A 24,238-nucleotide genomic window follows, 5' to 3' on the forward strand; every position below is an offset into this window, starting at 1 on the left:
AGGGCTGTCAATCGATTAAAATATTTAATCGCAATTAATCATCTGATTGTCCATAGTTAATCACGATTAATCACAAATGAATCCCCCATTTTGTATCTGTTTAAAATGTACCTTAAAGGGAGATTTGTCTAGTATTTAATACTCTTATCAACATGAGTGGACAAATATGCTGCTTTATGTGAATGTATGTATATATTTATTATTGGAAATCAATCAACAACACAAAACAATGACAGATATTGTCCAGAAACCCTCACAGGTACTGCATTTAGCATAAAAATAATATGCTCAAATCATAACATGGTAAACTCAACAACAGGCAACGACAGCTGTCAGTGTGTCAGTGTGCTGACTTGACTATGACTTGCCCCAAACTGCATGTGATTATCATAAAGTGTGCATGTCTGTAAACAGGAGACTCGTCGGTCCCCATAGAACCCATTTACATTCACATATCCTGAGGTCAGAGGTCAAGGGACCCCTTTGAAAATAGCCATGCCAACTAGATTTTGAGCCAACAGTATAATGACGTTGGTATCACGTGGTATCTCTGTGTTGTCAGCAATCAAGTTGTCAATTAGTGTGGAAAAAAATGGAAAAATGGCTGAGATTGATGGTAAGCGCCCGGCTTGGAATGCAATGGAACGGAGAAGGGAGAGTGCGACATCTAGTGGCTAAATGTTATCAATTGCACCTTTAAGTATATGAACACATTTCTTGTTGTTTATAAGTTGGATAGACTCAGTACTTTCTAAATTCAATCTTGAAGTGTTCAAATAATAAGAAAGACCCCAAGAACTTTATGGATGTGAAATTTCTCCACTAAAATTTATAAATTAACAGTCAGCTGAATTTTCTGTTTTTGTTTTCATAGTGTATTATATCATTTGCTTCCAGTTTAATTGAATGATTGAGTGTCCCTCCCCACTATTACAAAAATTAAAAGTCACAGGAGGTTGAAGTCATACATGTTCAATAAGACATTCATGCAAACAACGATCTTTATCCATTAATTTCCATTTTGTGTTTTTTTTTGGAGTCGATTCACTCAAAATTACAGCAAAGATTATGAACATATATTTGATAAACATTTAAACCATGCCTTTTACTATATTTGACTCATTTGCTTGAATGAATGAGGTTTGGGAAATGCTGATACTCTGTTTAGTTTAATCTGTAAAAACCGGGCGGTTAAGTTCTTGGGATCTGTAGAGATCCGGCTGATCAGTCCCCTCCTGGTTCTCAAAGAAGCTGTCTGAGTAGTTCAGCATCTGCTCCACAGCAGTCAGCAGCAGTATGTTAACGTCCCGGACCAGCTCCAGCTCCTCACTGTAGCTCTTCACCGGCAGCACACAGGACAAGGGGATGCCCAGAGACTCGCTCAGCTCTCGGGCCTGAAAGACAGCAAAATGAATGTACATGAATAAGTTCTCAATGCCGACACAAACACAAGTTTCCACCTCATCGATTAGAGCATCGCTGTTCTCATGATTTCTGGAGCATCTTAACATGACGATAGATACCTTCCTCTGGATGTAAACACTGCGATAAACATTCTGCAAGTCTTCTGCCACCAGCGGACACGCCTCGTCTACTTTAGTCATCAGCAGAATCTGAGGAATTCCTATAAGAGAGCAGAACAAAATGGAGTAGAAACAAGAGTCGGTCAAAACCGAGTATATAGATGGACCGTGTATGGTCTGTCTTTGAATTGGCATTCCAAGTTATGTACCGTAAGTTGAGGTTATATAACGATTAATTATTTATTAAAAACAAAGAATTCCATGGCAACGGACGAAGCTTCGAAGCATTCGGGTCAGCCCTAATAAACGTACATAATATAATAAATATCAAGATATAAAGTGTGAAATGGTGGAAATATGAAAAAAATAACGTTATTATACTGCTAACCCAGCTGGTTGGTCTTTTTCCGGATGCTAGCGAACTTTTGCAGCATTTTTTGGGTGAGCAGAGAGACCTTGCAGGTGTCGACCATGTAAACAACACAGTGAATCATGTCATTCAGAGTCGCTTTCTTCTTAAAGCCAGGAGCGTCCGCCTGGAGAGGATTGGAGGAACTAAACTGAGGAACAAATAAAGCAGATTAATCACCCAATAAAGCATCCTACATTCTTACCACTAAATCAGTCACATGAAGATAGATAGGTAATTAGGTAGGTAGTTATATAAGAGACCTGGTAGCGATCCTTTATGTGACCTTTGTAGATGTTGATTAAGTCCTCAGTGTCCAAACCAGAATCAGCGTTTTCCTCCAGCCCCATTGTGTCGCACAGGATCAGAGGAACAACTTCTCCGCCTTTCCCTGCCTTGATGGTGTAGCTGCGGAACTACAGGAGAGACGGGACATGTAATTTAATGGGACAGTCTGTATAGTTAGAGCATGCTCAATCAGATTACATTTAAATTATATATACATATAAATACTAAATGTAACCGTTTTTCTAATGTTGTCTTTTTTCTCTGCTGTTTTTGTTGCAGGTTACAATCACACTTTCCTGATTAGGACACATTTCACCTTCAACATATCTGCAGAGGATCACAAAGAGGGAAAATTGTGCCAGTACCTGAGTGGTCAAACTCTTCCCTGCTGTACCAGTGATGGCCTGGGATGTCATGTTGCCTCGAAACACCGAGTTGATGGAGTTGAAAAAGGTGGACTTCCCGGCCCCGACGGGTCCCACCAACAACACCCGGGCTTGGTGAACTGATTTATTATCAGGCCTATAGCTCTGAATGGTCTTCATCAGCTGCTGCTTCCTCCTAGAGCGAACACAAGTGATACAGGTGACATTTAAACGTCTAATAGCTGCAGAGGATTAGATCAAAGTGTAAGTTCACCCCAGGTCTGAGCCTAAGTCAACTCACTGCATCATTTTGAAAAATGAGGAACAACTTAATGATTTTCAGGCAATTAAAAATTAGAGCATTGGATTTTGGATTTATTCTTTCTTCTAGTCTGGATACTAAAATACTTTTGCCATTTACTCGAGTCACAACTTGGCAAAAGTCGCCAAAGATTTCTACATACTCAGGAGTCCACTGGATGTTCCTCCAGGGTTTGGCCAGAAGACCTCCCAAGCCTGCATGTGGAAAATAAGTTAATTGTTACATGATGGCTTATATTATTCTAACATTCAAAATTAATGAATTACAGGCCACTTTAATAAAACAATGTGATCCTTAGTCAATTTACTTGCATATTTTAATCAATTTAACGGCTAATTCAGTATAAAAAGACCAATTATGTACTTTAAAGATTGTCTGAAAGTATCGTCACACACCTTCAACTCGATACACTTCAAACTCAGTCAGTGCCAAGTTGTCTCCGTGCATCGCCGCTTTCTCAAAGGTGAAGCCTGTCCCTGGGTTGGACTGGATCTTAGGTTCGTTATCCTGGAGGAACACCAAAGCACCATAATTCGGACCGGTGTCTTCCTTTGCGGTGAAAGCAGGCTGTCCGCTGATACCTGCCACCCTCAGTGGTTTGTCCACCCTTGCGTTGATGCTGTAGAGGAAGGCCTCCTCATCATGGACTTGCTCTTCGCTCTCGGTGTAGTCCTGAGAGGTGTAGGCCCCGAATACAAACCCAGCGGCGTTGTAGGCGACGATGACAGTGGGCCCCTGCTTTTCACAGCGCCTGTGGAAAGCAGCAGCAGTGAAGCCGTGGACGCTGGCTTTGTAGAGCAGGTGGAGTCTGACATGACCGAGGAGAAAGAGCAGCTTCTTCTTCTGAACTTCAGACAGGTTGGATGTGACGACAGACATGATGACGTAGGGTAGACTGTCCAAACAGACCTGAGGATGTAGCGCTGTGATTAGATATCATGATATATCTCCATTATAAGCAAAAAGTGTTGACATGTACCTAAATAATAAATAGAGCTGCAACAATTAATCAATTAGTTGTCACTATTAAATTAATCGCCAACTATTTTGATAATCGATTAATCGGTTTAAGTAATGTTTTGAGAAAAAAATTCTCTGATTCCAGCTTCTTAAATGTGAATATTTTCTGGTTTCTTTAACCCTCTATGACAGTAAACTGAATATGTTTTAGTTGTGGACAAAACAAGACATTTGAGGACGTCATCTTGTGCTTTGGGAAACACTGATCGACATTTTTCACCATTTTCTGACATTTTATAGACTTGATTTCCAATCAATATATACATACATTTGCATAGAGCAAGCATATTTGCCCATGTTGATAAGAGTATTACATACTTGACAAATCTTCCTTCGAAGGTACAATTTGAACAGATAAAAAATGTGTGATTAATTTGAGATTAATCACGATTAAATATTTTAATTGATACTAAATATGATGTCCAAAATCCCATGCAACTACATGTGTTTCAAAAGGGATGTCTTACTCTCAGTCTTACTTACAAGTCTTGCATTAAAAATGTTACTTGAGTGAAGAATATTAGTGTCCATAGTTCTTCAAAAATTACATGTGCAACTGATACATTATTATATATATATATATATATATATATATATAGTATATATAATATTTCCCTCTGAAATGTAGTGCTAAAATAGAAATACTCAAGTACTACAGGTTCTTAAGTAGCCTACAGTATTTGAATACTTAGTTACTTTCCATGTGAAACATCTGAAAATCAGATGTAACGTTACCTACAGTATGCCATGTGGATGGTAGACCTGGCAACCAAACCTGGCACTAAACCTGGCAACCCAACATGATGGTTTATTACATAAAGCATCTCAAAACTATTAGGTACAATTTATAAACACTTTTTAACCATTAGACAATAAAGCACATGTTAATTCATCACAGCTATAACACTAAATTAAAATGTGAAAAATCATTGTTTTGCTCTTCAAATGATTGCAGGGGTTATAGTTTCATTTTCATTTTAACCTCGATGAATAATACTTAGAAAGCTAAAAGAGAAACTGTTTTTTTGGGTGTACTTTTTATGAAATTATTGCTTCAGATCATGTAAACATTAGAGCAAATACTGTCTACATCCCACAACAATGTTTCATTGTTTAAAAAAAAAAAAGATGATAGAAAATGCATCGAAGAGAAAGCGTTACTCCTCAAACAAAACCCACCAATGGTCGATCTATAACTGAACCCGGACCATGTTTGACCTGAATACAGTTGATGCAGTTGAAGGTTATTTAACTCACCTGCAGTGGTAGGTTAGAAGGACTAGAGGTGGTGTGGTAAATAAAACTGCAGCAGGTTGCTGTGGCTCAGTAGATGTTTCTGTCTCAACAAAAAGTGAAACTGTTGCACTTGTTAAAAAAAAAGAAAAAGAACAGTTAACTGTTCCGGATGCCAAGCCCTTTGGGGGTTTCCATAATTTTACAGAAGTGTATAAAAGATTATATATATATCATAGTCTGATATATTCTGACTCTGATATATATATATATATATATATATATGTCAGAGTATATCAGACTCTGATATATATATATATATATATATATATATATATATATATATAAAAGAAAAGAAAAGAAAAGAAAAAAAAAAAATATATATATATATATCAGAGTGTCAGTGGCAAAAACAAGTACTTTTAGTGGACGTAAATTGGTCGCTATTAGTCAGTTAGACACAAAAACATGGGAAAAAAATACTTAAATACTTAAAATTACCCTTTAAGTTATTATTTTAAATTGAAAATACTTGTTTGATTACAGAATCTTTGATACACCACTGTAAAATTATGGAAACCCCCAAAGGGCTTGGCATCCAGAACAGTTAACTCTTCTTTTCTTTTTTTTAACAAGTGCAACAGTTTCACTTTTTGTTGAAACAGAAACATCTACTGAACTACAGCGACCTGCTGCAGTTTTATTTACCACACCACCTCTAGTCCTACTAACTATATAGGCACTTACTTTCCACCACTGGTTTTATAATTTTGTGATATTTTGCAAACTGATGATATTTGTAATAACCTTTTCTTCATGTCCTTTTGCTAAATGTAACATCTATAATATAATAGTAGTTTCTCTTGTTGGACTGAAAATGTAAATCAGCCTGCGACACATTCATAATTTCATTCAACGTCCATGGGGCAGCATTGCTGAATAATTTGACTCTCAACAGACACTTTTAAATGGTGATGCACATTCTTTATTCATACATTATAGTCCCGGCCCTCCAACCCACACATTTTGACATTGTGACTGTATTTACTACTTACAGACAATTACAAAGTGAAAGGTTCTCAATGTTCATCCCGCCACCATCCCGCGCTCTCCCACAGTGCTTTGCTCTCTGTCTTCATGAATATCATGAATGAAACAACATACAGTACATACAGTATTTTTTATACATGCGGGACACATACACATAGTTACTATTCACTTTGCTACCGTGGGGTTCAAGTAATCGTCAACCATGATTACAGATCCAGTTCAACCCTCCGATGCCAATAAATCTTTTAATCTGGCAGCAGAAAAGTTTGTTAAAAAGAAATATGATTGCACAAGATAAGTCCATGATAAAAGTTCAACTGTGCATTTACATAATTACAAAATGTCTTTCAGATCATTTAGAGAAACAACATTTTTTTTTCCTGTATTTGGAGCCGGAGGGGAAAATGGTTGGTGGTGTCTTTGTGATCTCATGCTTTGGTATTTAGGAAACTGTGTATGCCATCAGTTGTGTGAACTGAGATAATCAGTTGTGATTAGGGATGCACCGATCTGACTTTTTCAGTCCCGATAGCGATACCTGGCTTTGGGTATCGGCCAATACCGAGTACCGATACCGGTGTTTAATTAATAAACTGTATGTCTCACTGTGTGGAAGTGACTGGGATCATTCTTTTATGTGTAAGACAACAACAGGCCTGACTTCTATGTTGCTTTTCTAACTTTGTAAAACAACATTTTACAAATAAATACAAAGATATAAATTTAGTGAATTGTTATTTATTATTAAAAATAATAAATCGTACACCAGCAACTTGGTAAACAAATCTTAGAAATTAACAGGAATTACAATTCAAGAGTAAAACTTTTTAATGCAGCAATGAATTGGTCAAAACTTAAACAGGAATTAAAACTCCAGTATATAATGTTAAACATAGAATTGAATTTAATAGATCAGCCCCCATAGTCACAGATATCCCATATGGTGTCTGTATCGGTGCATCTCTAGTTGTGGTTAATTTACATCTCACCAGAATATGACATCCGTTTCTTGGACGTCCAGACTGGGACAAAAGGAATATAAAAAGGAAAAACAGTGGACAGACAGCTCTGGAGAGATTACAATGTAATCCATTACTTTACATATGTGTGCTTTATTTTACAGATCTGTAATGTCCTCATAATTTCCTTCGAAGTCTATCAAAAATCGGTATAATTTGGTACTAGTTACAGGGTAAGTAGAGTTGAGTATTTTAGTTATAAGCAGTAGAGCTGCAACAATTAATCGACTAGTTGTCAACTATTTAATTAATCTGCAACTAAATGTACAATTTTGAGGTACTTAATATTTCTACTCCATTACATTTCAAAGGCAAATATTGTACTTTTTACTCCACTATATTTATGTTAAAGCTATACTATACTCTTCAGTGGAGCTACAATGATTAACTGATTAGCTATCAACTATTAAATTAATCGCCAACTATTTTGATAATCAACTAATCGGTTTGAGTCATTTTTTAAATAAATAAATAGGTCAAAATTCTTTGATTTCAGCTTCTTAAATGTGAATATTTTCTGGTTTCTTTACTCCTCTTTGACAGTAAACTGAATATCTTTGAGTTGTGGACAAAACAAAACGTTTGAGGACGTCATCTTGTGCTTTGGGAAACACTGATTGACATTTTTCAACATTTTATGACCTTTTATAGACCAAACAATTAATCGATTAATCAAGAAAATAATCAACAGATTAATGAAAAGAATGGTTAGTTGCAGTTGTATATTTCTAGAAGAATTTCCTTGAAAGAACTGCTCCATTTAAAACCAAGTAAATATTCATTTATTTGTCATTTATTATTAGAAAATGTAGTCTTTATATAAGTCAAATTGTATGATGCAGTAAGCAGGGAATTAATTGGATTAAGTAATAACTATTACCAAATTATACACTTAATACCAGAAAAGTTTCTAGGAAATTAGGCACCCATAAAACAAAGCGAATTATTTTGTTCGGAATATAAATACAATCTAATTTATTCGTATTTACAGAGTACAACTTGGAAAAGCTGTTATTACACTCACCATGACTAAACTTGAGATTTTATGCTGTGCAAAATATTTGTCTACAATATGATCATATCCACAATCAAAATACATGTCATCACTTTTAACGTTTTCTTTAACAAGTGAACATCTATTTTTACAAAAGCATTTGCTATTTGATTCCTGATTAGTCTGATTTTAAGCACTTCTAATGGATTACAACTAGAGTACCATTTTTTTTCTAAATAAGATAATTGCTGTAATGCTGTTAAATTTAATCTGGTACTCTAATCCCTGCTGACAGATTAGTTTTTTTGCAGATTCAGTAATCTCAGATTATGCCTCAACATCAGATACGTCAAATCTGGTTTGCTCGGCGGAGATCTGGAGGTCAACAGTGAAGCCACGGCGGCGCGATACTTTTTAAAAAGCAGGTACGACACACAGCACAGCTCACCTCATGTCTGCTTACAGTGCTCACAACAAACACCTGACCACACACTGTGAACGCCACTTCATTAAAGGTACAATGTAAGACTCTCTTTTTACGATATAGACATCTTCTGTGCTAATCAGACGAATATCATTTAGTTAATAAAAGAAATTCAATGCGACCACAACTCTTGCCATTAGGGAGCATCCGTAGTCGTTTAATGTCGACTGATAAATGTTGCATTAAAGCAGCAAAATGGGCCCTTAAACGTAGCACACACTACAATCACACTTCAGTGCTGAATGCATTAAGAAAACAAGCCTACACAAAGTGCCTTTAACCCCTAACTATATTGACTAATCTACAACATCAGCTTTCATGTGGCTCCACATGTTTGCAGCCCGACATGCTTCTCTTGCAGCCAGTGTGATCTCCTCTCCTCTCTAAAAAAATCATGCACAGGAATGTGTATTCTCCTTGGATAAAGAGAAATAAGGGCTTTTTGTTGCAAAAGTAGCCCACAAAGAAGTGATTAACCAGGAGGGAATTGGGTGAAAGTCCCATGTCAGTTGTGTTCGTGCAGAAAGGGGCCATATATTCGCTTTATTTCCCCATAATTTCTGTTTTTAAATTTCAATTTCTGTCCCCGTCATACACACGCAGTTTCATCCTTCAGCTCATATTCACCCTCCATCGCTGCATCCCCAACTCCTCAAAACTCTATCTTGCAGGCGGGGAAGGTCTCGTCCTGCATGGCGACGGTGCTGTTGGATCCCAGCACGGTGATGCCCAGCTCCTTCTGCCTTTCCTGGGTCTGCTGGTACCACTCCTGCATCGGCACCGACTCGAAGGTAGGGATCACCGTCACCTGGGGATAGGCGGATAAAAAGAAGGGAAGTTATCTGCTGAGTTGCACTTTCAGTCGTTCGTCAGTATCCATGGCTACAGTCTTCAATTCATAAACTTTGGATTTGCACACGTTTGCTGTTTTGCCACTGCCAAAAAGTACTTAAAAAGTAACTTAATTCACCAATTTGGAGAACCATGTAGTCAGTTTTACATTATTACTGTAGGTGAAATGGAAACTGCCCTGTTAGTAAATACTGCTGGTGGTTGTGGTGACATTCAGTTGTGGCAAAGGCGTCAGAAGCACCATGATAAAGAACATTGTGCCATAAAAAACAGGTTGATCACGTCTATCCATCCATTCATTTTCATCCCCTTATCCGGCCACTTGTATCTGTGATCTCACTCTTTCAGTCACTACCCAAAGCTCATGGGTGTTGGTAGGAACAGAGATGGACTGGTAAATCGAGAGCTTTGCCTTCTGGCTCCGTTCACTCTTCACCACAAAGGTACAACACCTGCATCACTGCTGGCGCCAAACCGCCATCTCACGCTCCATTTTACCCTCACTCTTGAAAAAGACCCCGAGATACTTGATCACATTATTCCCCATTATTAATCTAATACAAAATGTTAGGCACTGAATTCAGTTTAATTAGTTTAAATCAGTTTCTGCATATGTTCTTTATCCACCATTTGTCCTGTATGATCACTTTTACACTGTCAGAAGAGGATCTATTGTCACACTCTGCCTCTCTGACCAGTTCATTGCCATTCTCTTCCTGTCCACCAGATGCCCTCAGACTTTTTCTCCCGTCCCAGTCACCTCACTCACCCACATCTAGCCACTCCCTCTTGCCCTGCAATAACCCCTTTCCCTCCAGTCACAGTCACCTGACCTTCCCCGCCCATCTGCTCATCAGCCCCTGTAGATATCAGCCATTTTTTTACTCACTGCTTGCCAGTTTTTTCAAAGTTGCAATGCTGCTTTCTTGCCTTGTGTTTTTGCTTTTGAGCTTCTGTTACCTGAAACTTAACCTGGACTAGTATCTGCTTGCCTGAACATTCTGGTGAGCAAACTTTACTCAGAAAGCAAAACAACATGTCAAGTACGAAAGAAGAAAACAATCATCTTTCAAAGTAGAGCATGACAGAAAAAAGTATGGGGACCACTGATAAATCAGAGCATCTCAAATATCCTTTCAGTCAACAGTCTATTAGCTGTTCTATAGAGAGAGCTGAAGTCACACACCTTCCAGGTAAGCTCTGTTGCAGTAGAGACAAAGTACATTACAGTACACATATTTTGCAACAGTGGCTCTTTTTCTGAAAAGCGAAACTAATAAACATTTGAGCACAGACAGCTACCAGACCGGACAACGCCGTGGTAACGACCTGTCAATCACGAGGTAGCCCCGCCTTAAAGCATACCCTGCTTTATGGTCTATTTGACTCTAAATGGGACCATAATTTACTAAATGAACATCATACTGTATTGAAAAAGACTTGAAACTATCGATTGAGACCATAAACTCATGTTAACAATGTTTACTGAGGTAATAAATCAAGTCAACCACCAACATCAAATATATATATAATGTGCATGAATCTAATTGTGTGTGCGTTCCTACCTGCATAGTGTCAGTCCAGGACATCTTAGCATCCAGTAGTGCGTCCAGTGTATGCCTCATTAGCTCTTCCTTCTCTTGACTGTCACCGCTGATGATGTAACAGGAGGAGCGGACGCATCTGAAGAAGTCCACACTGACAGTCGAAGAGGAGGCTCCAGAGGGAATATAGGCCAGGTCCACGAACACGCTGACGTCACCAACAGAGGGAGACTTGGAGCCTGTGACGGGAGAGAGAGGAGAAACTGATGATAGACATTTCAGTAGAACTCAGTGGTAAGTCTACAATCTACAGTATTTAATGTCATTGACATTTTACACCTCCTACCTGGATTGGGGGAGGATTTTGCTGGTGCTGAGCGGGTGCTGGAGGAAGGCGTACGAGTAGAAGAAACATTCCCCTTTGCGACTCCACTTTGGTTCCCTGTCCTGCTTTTCCCTGAGCCTGATCTTTGGGAGGCCTCAATAACCTGGGAGCAAAAAAGCAAGTTTCACTTAAGCCATAATAATAAAAAAAACATAATTGTATCCACAAAATCATAATAACTTTAAAAAAAAACTCACTTTAAAATATGCAAACTGTGACCAGGACTAAATACTTAAAGAGGACACAGTGTTATACTCTTATGATTCCTTATAGTACAGGGATACTAATGGTACGTGTCCACAGGATTCGTCCTTTCCACGCTTCCCATTCATAGTCTATATAAGCAGCCGTGCAATGCATTCTGGTAGCGTTGCATTTCGAGAGACGGGCTGTCACTTTAGGCGCTCCTTATTTCCATAAAGTTGAGGGCTCGGCTGCTTTATGCAAATCAGGGGCGTCTGGCGCGACTCGCCACTTCTGTAAACTCCCGCAAAACTTTTAAACTAACCGTTGTCGATCTAAAATAAAGATTCAGCGACTGAATGTATTATTTCTCGCCTAGCATGTGATCTATTTTCGTAATATAAGAAAAAAAAGTTTCCAAACGAGCCGCCATGTTGGTTCCGGTTTGAAAGCTGGGAACAGCAGCCCACGAAGGAAAGCGTTTGTCCAATCCAGGTGCCGAGTGGCAACCCATCAAGCGTGCTATTCTGGGAAACGAGGCTTCCAAAAACGCCCATATGGACACGTACCATAAGGCTACATTCACACCACATCAGGCGTTTATACCAATTTGACGCAGGTTTGTGCGGTGATGTGGGAGAGTCTCTTTAATGGCCCATTAACTGCTGCGATCAACATCTTTTGTTCCCTCATGGCTGGGTTGTACAGCTCTGGATTGCCGGTTACGTGATTGGCCACTGCAGCGTGACGTCGGGTTGCGTTTCTCCAAAAATAATTGGATTGGAAAAAGATTCTATTTTTACTTTTCCGCTGCAGGCTGCTGCGTTTTTTTTTCCGGCACCCCCTACGGCTGCCACAGCCGCAGCCCAAACCGCACCGCCTGATCTGCTGTGATGCAGCTTAAGACTTGATTGCAGCCAACTGTAGTCTAAATATACGCATGAACTCATACACCAAATCATACGGACATCCTTTACTTCTATGCTTACAAGACAAACTCACCGCTGGATTTTTTTTCCCTCGCATACCAGTCGCTTTAGCTTTCTTCCCGTGAGCGTCGAAGTCAGACTGAGGAACGGGCATGGACGCATCAGGATGTGGGGGCAGGGGCGGGCTGTCTCTGAGAGGGGCTGGTAGAGGGTCCGGGGGCAGAGCCTGACAGGACCGGAGATCGTGGGGCGAGTTAGACGGCTCGCTATACGACTCATCCTCATCCGAGTCCAGACCTCCATCTGCTGTGGTGGACGGGCAGTCCTCCGTGCAGATGGGGGCGTTTGACTCGCTGGGCGACGTGTCCTTGGGGTTGTTGTTGTTGTTGCCGCTGTGATGATGTGGAGCTCCTCTGGAGGTCTCGCTCGCACCTGAGCTGGAGTCGGGCTGTTTGAGATGCTTGAACTCGCAGGGGGAAACCAGACACAGATCCACATCGTGAGCTGACACCTCAAAATGAAGCGCGTTAGGAGCTGGAGGCCGCCCCATCTCTGAACCCTGCCCTGAAGATCTGGGAGGCTTCTTTACCGGTAAAGGCATCCCAGCAAAATGGCCACCATTGGAGTGGGAGTTATGAACGCTGTCATCCTCTCTCTGGCTTACAGTGGTGGGTCCCTGCTCCAAGGACATGGACAGGGATTCATCTACCTCTGTGGACTGAGGTGAGCTCACCTCTGCTGGCATGGAGTGCGTAGTGGTGGTGGTGGTGGTAGCCAAAGATGGAGAAGGGTCTGACGGCCCCTCTTTAAATGAACCCAAAGAAAGGAAGCTTAGCTGCCTCTCTCTGTTGGTTGTGTAGCTCTCTGGGTTGCTTTTGGGCTGCCCGTCACTTTGCTTGGATGATCCATTGACATCAGCTGACTCTAAGTTACCCATCTGGGCCTGTAACCTGCTGAGAGTGTCTTTATTGCACCACACATCATCTGGGGACAGACAGTAAGGAGTGTGGCCTGCACTGTTGGGCCGTGAATCAGGGGTGGCGGGCTCTACGGTCTGCTCGTCAGCGCTGACCGGGGCCTCTGGAGATGATCGCGAGGGTGGGCTGTTTCTCAAAGCCCCGTCCAGGAGAGTGTATTCAGTCGGGGTTAAGTCCATCTGGACTGTGTTCTCGTTCTTTGGCGCCTTGTTCAGGGGAGATGGAAATCCTATAACCTTTGCTGGTTTGGCAGCATTTCCAGGCTGGTCCACAGGCGCTTTCTGCAGGTCTACATCAGCTTTCGCTCCATTATCCCCACACTTTCCTCCCATTATCCCTGCAGCTTCTTCCCCTAATGTATCATCAGCTTCACTGCTCGTCTCTTTGCTAGTACCTCCAAGGCTCTTTTCATTTCCTGACTCGCTGCTTTTCTGCTTTGCTTTATCTGCTGTTTCCACCTGCGTCTCTCCTCTTTCAGTTTCCTCCCGGAGCCTGAGAAAATCGGCTGTCATATCCTCAGGGGTAGACATTTTGGAGCCACAGGGGTTCTCTTCAGACTCTTTGTCTGGTTTTTGATTCTGCTGCTTTGTATCAATACCCCCTGGCTGTGGCAACACATTCCCAGTGTCGGGTTTTGTTGACAGTTCACACTTCTTGCCATTATTTGCCTCCTTTCCTGATGGTTTTCTTGTTTTCTTCACCCCTGTTTTAGAGTCATTTTTTGCTTCCTTTTTGAGCTTGATTTTATTTTCGTTCTTTGGTTTGTAAGGGAGAACATCCTTTTTCCCCTGATCGTTCCTCATAACATCGTTCTCCTCTTTATTTCCCGGCTTCTCCTCCTTTTTCCCATCCTTCCCTCCTCCTTTCTTTGAGGTACTCTTCTCTGACGTTGCTCCTTTTTGCTTTACACCCGTCTCTTTGATTCTGGTTTTATCAACATCTCTTGTAGCGACTCCATTTAATAATTTTCCCTTTTCCCTTACCAGTCCCTCTTCTTTAACTCCCCGCTCTTTTCCGTGTTTGGGCATTGACTCCTTCCCTTGTGACCTTCCGCTGTCCTGGCTCTCTGTCCTCAGTGTCTTTCTGTCCTCCCCCAGCTTCTCCATATCCCCGGTGGTCACCGTGGGTTTCTGGAGGAAGGCCAGCCCCTTCAGCTTCTCCAGCCCCTGCAAGAGCTTTGCCTGTGGGGTGACACCAGGGAACAGCACCCTGACCACCTTCTCCTGGGGGCACGCTGGGTGCCACACGAGCAGGGCAGACACTGAGGCCAGGGCGGTGAGAGGGAGAGTTTGGGATTTGGATGCTGATGACACGGCGTCAGGCCAGTTTTGCATGAACGTCTGGTACTCCTGGCTGTTTTTGCCGGGGTTGAGGATGTATAAATCCAACTGTCCCACTCCCATCTTCTGGAACAGGGTTAGCGGCTCAATGGGGACCCCTTGCGGGCGAAACAATGGATGTGGTCTGATGTCTAACTTCTTCAACAGCTGTAGGGTTAGGGCCGCCTGGTGCGTGCTCTTCAGTACATTGTCCAAACCTGACATGAGAAGGAGGATAATTAAAGGGGCTCTTTGGTATTTTTTCAGCCTGACCGTATGTTCCCATGTTTCTGTGTTTATCTAAGGGGTTCTCAACCTTTCGTATTTTTCAGGCCCACTTCTGATTGTTAAAATTTTCAAGGACCACCTTCCCAGATAAATAAATATATGTAATGCCACCGTCAGCTGTAATGACCCAAATAAATATTCAGCTTACGCTCACCCATCATTGCATGCCATTATGAATCCAAAGTATTCAGGGTCATATTTCCTCACCGCACGCTTTGGAGCATTTACCGGTGCAGGGTTGTCTCCAACATCACTTTTTCATTTCAAAAACTGCTCCATTTTGGGTCACTGCATCCGAGACATATATGTCTGTAAAGGGGAGACTCGTGGGTACCCATAGAACCCGTTTTCATTCACATAACTGGAGTTCAGAGGTCAAGGGGCCCCTTTGAAAAGTTTTTCCTCGTCAAAATTTAGCTAGCTTTGGAGCGTTATTTAGCATTCTTCCTGACAAGCGAGCATGACATGGTTGGGACCAATGGATTCCTTCGTTTTTTTAGTTTTATATGATACCAGTATCTTCACTTTGGCTATAAAACTGAACCCGCTACAACCTCTGAAATACAGAATAGTTGTCCCCATTAGTCACTTAAACAGAAAAACATGGGTAAATAGTGTCCAGGCTTTAACTTTATAGCAACCAATCCCATTAGAAATGAGTACAGTAGGTTTTAATGCATCACTCACAAGGCTGTTCCTCCACCTGCAGCCTGCTGGGGGCGTTAAAAAACACGACTCCGAGCTCTGGGGAGATGGTCCTCTTAGACGAGTCCTCTGTTCAGATGAAAGAATATTAAGACACAGAAACAAAAAGGACATTTAATCATGAAACGGATAAAGAGGACTACAGAGAAATCTTGATCTCCCATCAACAGTTCCTCATTATATCATCGTTCTGCAGGAAGAAAAGCAACATCCCTCCTCTGTTGCTCTTCCTGAGTTTTCAACCTTTTTTTCCTCATCCAAATGCTGAACAGATTGTAAAGCCCCAATTTGTGATTTTGGGCTGTATGAATAAAATGGACTTCTTACCTTTGATATCAGAGCTCAGCTCCAGCTCAGCCACCTTCCTCTCGAGGAAGACGTTGACCCCGGGGAGGTTCTCTGTCCCGATGTGCGTCAACAAAACCGCATCAACTCTGTCGAGGTGGCGGACCAGCTTCCAGAAACAGGCCTGAGAGTCCGAGCCGCCGTCCACCAGCACCGTGAACCCGTTGACAGCAAAAAAGGCACAGTCACCGCGGCCGGCGGGGAACACGTAGCAGCAGGGGCGTGACAGCTTCAGAAACCCCACGGTGGTTGGAGGAGGCAGGAGGTCGAAGGGAGACGGAGGGGACAGGGTACCAGAGATGAGGGAGGTGAATTCCCCCAGGGCCTCCATGACGGGCAGCACCTCTGGGGGATTGATGTGCAGCGTTAAAGGACCCTGCAGAGGCCGGTTCTCCAAGAGAGTCTTCCTCCACTGGCCGATGTTGGGACAGCTGAGGGTCAGACTGAGTTTGGAGGAGGAGGCAGAGCTCTCTCCTTCATCTATGAACTAAAAACAGCATTTTAGATACTTTAGAGTACAGGAACAAACAATGATTTAATACAATTTTAACACACAAATATCCTGCATAGGTCAGCTTCTCTTTTAAAGCACCATCTTGATGACACATTTATGTTTACATTTAAAGCAGAAGCTGATGATGACGTATGAGTTTAGCAGTAAAATAAACTAAAACTTACAGCTGTAACAATTTGGCGATTAGTAGACTGATAGTAAATAAATTGGGAACAATGTCGACAATCAATTGATCGTTTAGGTCATTTTTTAAGCAACATTGCCAAACATTTGTTGGTTCTAGTGATGATTTGCTGCTATTGTAAATTGAACATCTTTGTATATGGGGGGGGGGGGTTGGTCAGACAAGATGAGCAATTTGAAGATGTCACATCTCTCTGGGAAATTGTGATGGGCATTTTTCTGTTTTCTGGCTGGGCAATATGATGATATATATCGTCAAAATTATATAAAAATGTCTATCATATATATTTGTTTCTATCACGATATAGGCTTGGCCTGTATTTATTTCTTCTTTTCTCTATTATTTCACTTAACTGTTATCTTCATTTTGCACTCAAGCTCCTAAAATGAGTAAATACTCATTACTTTTAATTTGTCAAGTATTTAATTCACAGAGGAGTAAACAAAAATAAGCCTTATCATGTGGTTATTTCATATAGACTATTTATTTATTGAATTATCAGATAAGATGCCATATTGTGATATATCTATCGCCCTCGAGATATGAAATGATCTATAAAGGGATAGAAGATTTTGACCATATCAAACAGCCCTAAGCAGATTCATCTATGATTAAAGTAATAGTTAATTGCAGGTTTAAAATAAGCCTACATGTATGTTCAAGGTTACATGTGTCTAATAAGCAGCTGAAGTAACATCTGAACATTTATCGGCAGAGAATTAAAGAGACTTTGTCGTACCTGCTCTGTTAGTATTTGTTTCAGTTGGTGTGGTGAGAACAGTCCTTTGTGAAACAGCAGGTCGCCACTTTCCTCCGCGCTCTGGCCGGCCAAGATCAACAGCTTATGGGCCGATTCCCTGGACAGCAGAGCAAACACCTGGCCAGAACAGAACAGAGATGGTAAGATTTATTTTTATTTTGCAATGTCACCAAGGGTTGGAAATTAACACCAGCCACCAGCCAAATGCTGGTAGAATATGCAAGTGGACGCTAGATTTGTGTCACTCACCAGACAAAAAAGACAATGGTAATCTATTGAGCCACCAGCCATGGTGGCAGGTGGACAAAAAAAAGTTAATTTCCAACCCTAAATGTCACTTCATTTTCCCAAAATCAAAAGTAAAAGAAAGGCATTAGAGAAGAAAAATATATAAAGTAAAGGGAGTGAGAGAATTCAAAGACTAATCTATAACAGGCTTTTTGAGCTCCAAAAGCATAAAAGTAATTTGATCATTTATTTATCACATTTGAGTCACTTCAAGCAAAAATACCGTTTAGCTGCTTACATGTGACCATTTTCTTTATATTATTGTAAATTAAATATCTTTGGGGTTTGGAGATCTTGGGCTCTGGGAAATTGTGACAGGTAATTTTTTATTTTCTGTAATGTTTGTAGACAAAACAAATAATATATTAATCAGGTAAATAATCGATAATGAAAAATAAATATTAGCTGTGGCCCTCGTTATAATCATATGAGAATAATTCAGTGTATTTGTACTTTCTGCAATCATGAAAATCATGATAGATTGTCAAATTCCTGTATGAACTGAATCAAAATAGAAATAACTACAAAATAATAATTCTCAAATCATGTACCCTGCTTTGTTTCAGATTCTCATTTTGAAAAAGATTATAATTTTAATTAATTTTGATCATTAAAAACTGCTAAAAATAAATCACAATCAGACTGCGTCATGATAACACCTGGCTAACTATATCTTCCAAGAACTTCCAAGTATCTGCGAAGGAACCAGGATTTATCCCCTCACCTCTGAGTGAACCTGTTCCTGAGATGGACTGATCAGCACCTGAGTGTCCAACACTCTGGTACTGTGGCGCAGACACTTCTGCCCTGAGGACGCAGAGAGAAAAACAAAGACTAGAAAGAGAAGGACAGACAGCCAAGGGGAAGCAAACAAGACCTGGGGAAAGTCGTATAGCTGAGGGAGTCTGGAAACAAGCCGACGGATGTGAGCAGGGAGCGAGAGGCCAGAGGGGAACACAGAGAGGTCGATGAGAAAGTGAACTGGGATAGCTGGGCGGGTGATTGACTCCCTCAGCGAAAAAAGAGGAAGGAAGAAGAGTGGAACAGCTGAGTCAGAGGGACTGTCCGAGGATGAGATGCCAAGTTAACTCAGTCTGCAGTGAATATCCAGTCTGAGGGGAACTGGATCAATGTTAGAGGATACAGAGGCAGCCAACTGGAACATAATGACCCCAAATAAGAACAAACGTTTCTTCGTCTTTAAAGGACCAGTGTGTAACATGTCAGGGGATCTATTAGCAGAAATAAATATAATATTCATAACTATATTTTTTATTAGTGTAAAATCACCTGAATCTAAGAATCGCTATAGAATGAGCGATATATTCATATCTACATAGGGAGCGGGTCCTCTTCACCCATGTTGCTCTGCCATGTTTCTACAGTAGCCCAGAATGGACAAACCAAACACTGGCTCTAGAGAGAGCCTTTCGTGGTTTCAGGTTACCTGAAGGCCACCGTAGTTCTCCGACACGCTTGGAAAGGAAGGTTTGAGGGGGAGGGGCACTCGGTTGCAATCTCACCACTAGATGCTGCTAAATCCTACACACTGGTCCTTTCAATATTAAAGCTACCAAAATTGATGTTGCACTATTTCGCGACCAAATTTTACTAACAAGTACAGTAGTAGATATCCTTTTATCTGAGAATATGGATATAAAACCAAAGTATTTTTTGGGGCAAATACCCCCCAATCTTCTCCAAATATAGAATATAAAATCCTCTCTGCACTGCAGTCTTTTTACGTTTTTACATTACCTGAAGGCTACCGTACATAGTTCAACGACACTGCGGTAACTTGAGCTGCAGAGTTCAAAACCGTGGTACCGCCAACTGCCGTCTGACTTCCGTTGCTTCTAAAGTATTGTTATTATGGTAAGGATGGCCTCTGAGTGAGGCGAACGGCATTACCACGGTTTTGCACTCGGCGGCTCACGTTACCGCAGTCTTAGAAGGGGAGGAGGGAGCGGAGGGGTTGCAAACTGCAACCACACCACTAGATGCCAACGAATCCTACACGGCAACAGCTTGGGTCCATGTTTACTTCCTGTCAGCTGATGTTATTTACATCCACTGCAACAGGAAATTAACTGGGACAGATTTAGAATGTTTATATTTAAAACCGTGTGATGGTCTAAATATTGTATATTTGTGACATCACAAATGGACAGAAATCCGAACGGCTTGTTTCAAACGCACAATTTCTGAATAGGGCTGTGTGTATTTCTCCGTATATTGAGCGTTTTGATAGTTTACCAGTATTTATAAAGCACTTAAACCTGCTTTATTATATATGAGACATGAAAATCTCACTTTTTACAATATGGGACCTTTAACACTTCAGTTTTTTATACAAGATATAAAGTGTTAATTTGTGAAATTTAGAGTTGCTGGTCAGCGGACTTTGTGACCTGTAGACAGAGCCAGGCTAGCTGTTTCCCCCTGCTTCCAGTCTTTATGCTAAGCTAAGCTAACAAGCTGCTTGTTCTAACTATAGGTCACTTACAAAATGTCAAATCCCTCAATTTTATTAAACCCTGACATCGTAAAAATACAATGTAAGCTCTGACATTATTAAAAGATAATTCACTACTGCATACAGGCAACCTTTCTGGCTGCCATTTGTCCTCCCTAGAAAGAGATGTGTCCGTTCCTGTCTGTGTTCATCACTTCACAGCTCGGCTGTAACACGACTGTCTGACTCTGATGTTTGTGTTGCCTTTTTTCCCATTTGCCCTGGTTGTTCTTGGCTCTGTATACTAAAAGGCTGTTATACATATACAGAAAGAGAGGTGGCACAGCTCAGTTGCAGGTCTCTATTGTTTTATGTCAAAAGGGCCCACCCATGTTTAACAATCACTCGACTGCTCCTACACCTTCCTTCCTTCCTTCCTTCCTTCCTTGTTGACCCCAGACCAGCCGAACTGTCGGGTTACCATGGGGACGGGAGTTTCTGTGCCATAAGGCGTCACATTAACACACTGTGACTTACCTGCACCCTTGAAAGACGCCGTGTGATGGGAGAGAAATTCTTGGAGATAGAGGTTCAGGTTACAGGATTTTAAGTCAACGTCCCATGAGCGAATACCTGGAGACATAAAGACACATAGTCACAGCAAGGAGCAACAATTAGTTTTACTCTGCCAAAAACATATCACACAAGTGTCCAAATATTCACAAAACAAAACAGAAAAGTGCAAGTTATAATGTACAAATTTGGTTATTGTAAGTATTACTAATTTTACAGATAGTACATTTTTGAAGTACACCAATAAATACTTTGCCTGTCCATTTATTTATTTATTTATTTATTTTTTGTATTTTCTCATTTAATGTTTTGTTTTGAATTATTTCATTTTATTTCCAACGCATATCTTTAAAACCAATAGAATTTGATCACAAAAAAAACATCTTTGATTACACTAAAAAAAACTCATTTAGGACATTTGAAATCATTCAATTATTTTTCTAATTTCTGATAGGATCATTCACACAAATCATGTGTTAACGCCTAAATGGACCGGAGTATTTACTGGACTTTAAGTGTACTAGAGACTAGTAATACTATAGCCTTTAGTCAACATTATGGCAAAATTCAAATATATGGTTGTTTTCTTTTCAATGTGTGGAAGCTAAAACTGTTTGTTTACGGAAAATGGAAAGGAGAGAGTTGGGTGAATATATTTTAGTACAAATGTACCACTAAATAAACAATAATAAGAAACATATCACCTTTCTGACAGTGTCAACAAAGACTGAAAACTCATAGGCTTTCATGGCAGAGCAGTTGCATTATAAGTGTCAAGGTGTAATAAAGTGGCCAGTGAGGACAGATGAGAAAGAAGAAACTCTACTCTTTAGATAAATAAACCATTTAAAAACACATTGGAAAACTTGAAAAATGACGCACAGCTGAAAACAGCTCATACTTAGGAGATAGGCCTATGTGGTTTTCCCCGGACAGTGATGACATGTTCATAGGCCTTATAATTTATCTGTATATCTGTCACTCTGCATCTGTCCTCGTGTTTCCGTTCATGTTCCCTTATCTATCTACAGCCTTTATGCAGTGTTTTACATAATTTGTCTGCACCTTATATGTATATATTATATATGTATATATTATATTATGTTGTCAACATAATATTGTTACAATAATAGTTACATACATATTATATATGTATTATATTATATGTATATATTTGTATGCACCTGGTGATGCATCTTCCAGCTGTACTCACACAGTAAAACAGACTGTATGCCTGCATGTCTACAGCCATGCAGTCTCTGCTGTATGTGCAACACACAAAGGTTAATGGCACATCATTTACAAGTGGCTACTGAATATCTGCCCTGCAACATTTCCTCCAAAAGGTTCTCCTTACATAACGACACACTGAGGCTAAAGACAAACCACAGCTCCAGACTGCTTTTAATTCTAATGCACCCTGAGGGATGATGAGGTGATGAGTGATTCTATAATTAGGGGTACATGTCATGTCCATGGGCTGTATTTATCAATTTTATTAAATATTCACTTCAAGCAATGGTCAATTTTATATCAGGGCACATTTCTCTTTCATTTAATACAAAAAAGTATACAGGTCCCATCATTTATTTTGCAAAAAAAATGCATATTCTATGCTGGAATTTGCTGTTTTCGTGTTGTTGATTTGCTAAAGGTTAGGTTTTGCTCTTCAGATTAACATTAAAATACATGTTTTTGTAAATAATTTTCATAATTATTTGTTCAAAATAATCATTAAAATATGAGAAATGTGTTTTAAAAGCTATTTGGCTCATTCATGTACATTAAATCATCCACTTTGTGTATGTCCGGTGTGCATCAATGCTGACCAGTAATTCTATGGCCATTAGTCAAAATGATGTCAAAATTCAAATATATGGTTCTTTCTTTTCAATGTGTGGAAGCTAAAACTGTTTATTTAAGGAAAATGGAAAGGGGAATATATCTTAGTACAAATGTACCACTAAATAAACAATAACAGTGCTGACAGTGTCAACAAAGACTGAAAACTCATAGGCTTTCATGGCAGAGCAGTTGCATTATAAGTGTCAAGGTGTAATAAAGTGGCCAGTGAGGACAGATGAGAAAGAAGAAACTCTACTCTTTAGATAAATAAACCATTTAAAAACACATTGGAAAACTTGAAAAATGACGCACAGCTGAAAACAGCTCATACTTAGGAGATAGGCCTGTGTTGTTCTCACCGGACAGAGATGACATGTTGATAGGCCTTATAATTTATCTGTATATCTGTCACTCTGCATCTGTCCTCGTCATGTTCCCTTATCTATCTACAGCCTTTATGCAGTGTTTTTACATAATTTGTCTGATTTGATGCACCTTATATCTGCACTCACACAGTTAAAACAGACTGTATATGCCTGCATGTCTACAGCCATGCAGTCTCTGCTGTATGTGCACACACAAAGATTAATTGCACATCATTTACAAGTGGCTATACATTTCCTCCAAAAAGCTTCTCCTTACATAACAACACACTGAGGCTAAAGACAAACCACAGCACCAGACTGCTTTTAATTCTAATGCGCCCTGAGGGATGCTGAGGTGATGCTGATGGTGGAGCATTGCCAGATGACGCATCCTCCTTTAGAATAAAATGACACAAACACTGCAATGAGGTCAGTGAGGAGCTGTATCCGAGCTGATGAACTTGCAGGCGTCTGAATTTTTGTTTTTTATCCGAATGTACAGTAGAGAGAAAAAGCAATCAGCTGCTGTAATAAAGAGGCGTTGGCTTTAAACGTACCTCGCTCAATGTCCCCGCTGATGGGTCCAGTGTGTCTGAGCTGAGCGGTCCGTCCTATGATGATGAGCAGGGAGTATTTGTGGAGGCACAAGTCAAAAGGCTTTGCGGTCGCAGCAGCAGCAGCAGCAGCTCTCCTCGGCTCCTCCTGGACCTCCCTCCTCTCAGCCACCCGGCTGGACGCCATGTTGGAAACTTGCACTTGGGTGTGATGTCATTGAAAGAAAAAAAAAAAGCTTGACAACAGCGCCTTTTATTATACAGAGAGAGAGATGACAGACAGCTGGTGTGTGCTGGAACGCGGCCGTGCATTAGTGGATGTGTAGGAAGAGAGGATGCATTATTGATGACACCTCCGTGGCAAAAAGGAATCAATATTTATTTTTTCTTTATTGTCCCTTAAGTGTTTTTAGTGCGGTGATTTTTAATCCAAAGCAATTTTCCCACAAGTGATTGTGGGAAAATG

General features: G+C 40.5%; 2 protein-coding genes and 1 long non-coding RNA gene across 5 annotated transcripts; 1 reads left to right on the forward strand and 2 right to left on the reverse strand.

Annotated features, from left to right (window-relative positions):
• Positions 1-373: 373 nt before the first annotated feature.
• LOC119474295 (interferon-induced protein 44-like) lies at positions 374-5,304 on the reverse strand. Of its 2 annotated transcripts, XM_037746238.1 has the most exons (9): positions 5,185-5,304; positions 3,303-3,816; positions 3,050-3,101; positions 2,586-2,781; positions 2,196-2,348; positions 1,912-2,083; positions 1,524-1,624; positions 1,180-1,394; positions 374-1,028 (listed from the first exon to the last, which is right to left on the reverse strand). In XM_037746238.1, exons 2-9 carry the CDS (start codon positions 3,784-3,786, stop codon positions 1,010-1,012), a joined length of 1,392 nt encoding a protein of 463 aa, XP_037602166.1. In that variant the 5' UTR covers positions 3,787-3,816; positions 5,185-5,304; the 3' UTR covers positions 374-1,009. The 2 variants fall into 2 exon arrangements, with proteins under 2 accessions (XP_037602166.1, XP_037602167.1); XM_037746239.1 differs by lacking the exon at positions 374-1,028 and having other exon boundaries at positions 1,053-1,394.
• A 3,040-nt stretch (positions 5,305-8,344) lies between these two features.
• Positions 8,345-23,998, reverse strand: LOC119474746 (microtubule-associated protein 1S-like). 2 transcript variants are annotated; one of them, XM_037746945.1, is made up of 10 exons: positions 23,776-23,998; positions 20,973-21,068; positions 18,705-18,787; positions 17,672-17,809; positions 16,217-16,721; positions 15,872-15,958; positions 12,674-15,114; positions 11,450-11,591; positions 11,125-11,366; positions 8,345-9,515 (listed from the first exon to the last, which is right to left on the reverse strand). In XM_037746945.1, exons 1-10 carry the CDS (start codon positions 23,957-23,959, stop codon positions 9,360-9,362), a joined length of 4,074 nt encoding a protein of 1,357 aa, XP_037602873.1. In that variant the 5' UTR covers positions 23,960-23,998; the 3' UTR covers positions 8,345-9,359. The 2 variants fall into 2 exon arrangements, with proteins under 2 accessions (XP_037602873.1, XP_037602874.1); XM_037746946.1 differs by having other exon boundaries at positions 11,125-11,342; positions 23,776-23,997.
• LOC119474747 lies at positions 9,524-18,697 on the forward strand. Its single transcript, XR_005203634.1, has 4 exons — positions 9,524-10,563; positions 11,228-11,397; positions 17,684-17,832; positions 18,547-18,697. It is a non-coding gene; the product is annotated as an uncharacterized LOC119474747 (long non-coding RNA).
• Positions 23,999-24,238: the final 240 nt, after the last annotated feature.

This window comes from Sebastes umbrosus, chromosome 16, assembly GCF_015220745.1.
Source record: "Sebastes umbrosus isolate fSebUmb1 chromosome 16, fSebUmb1.pri, whole genome shotgun sequence".
NCBI classification, from domain to species: Eukaryota; Metazoa; Chordata; class Actinopteri; order Perciformes; family Sebastidae; genus Sebastes; species Sebastes umbrosus.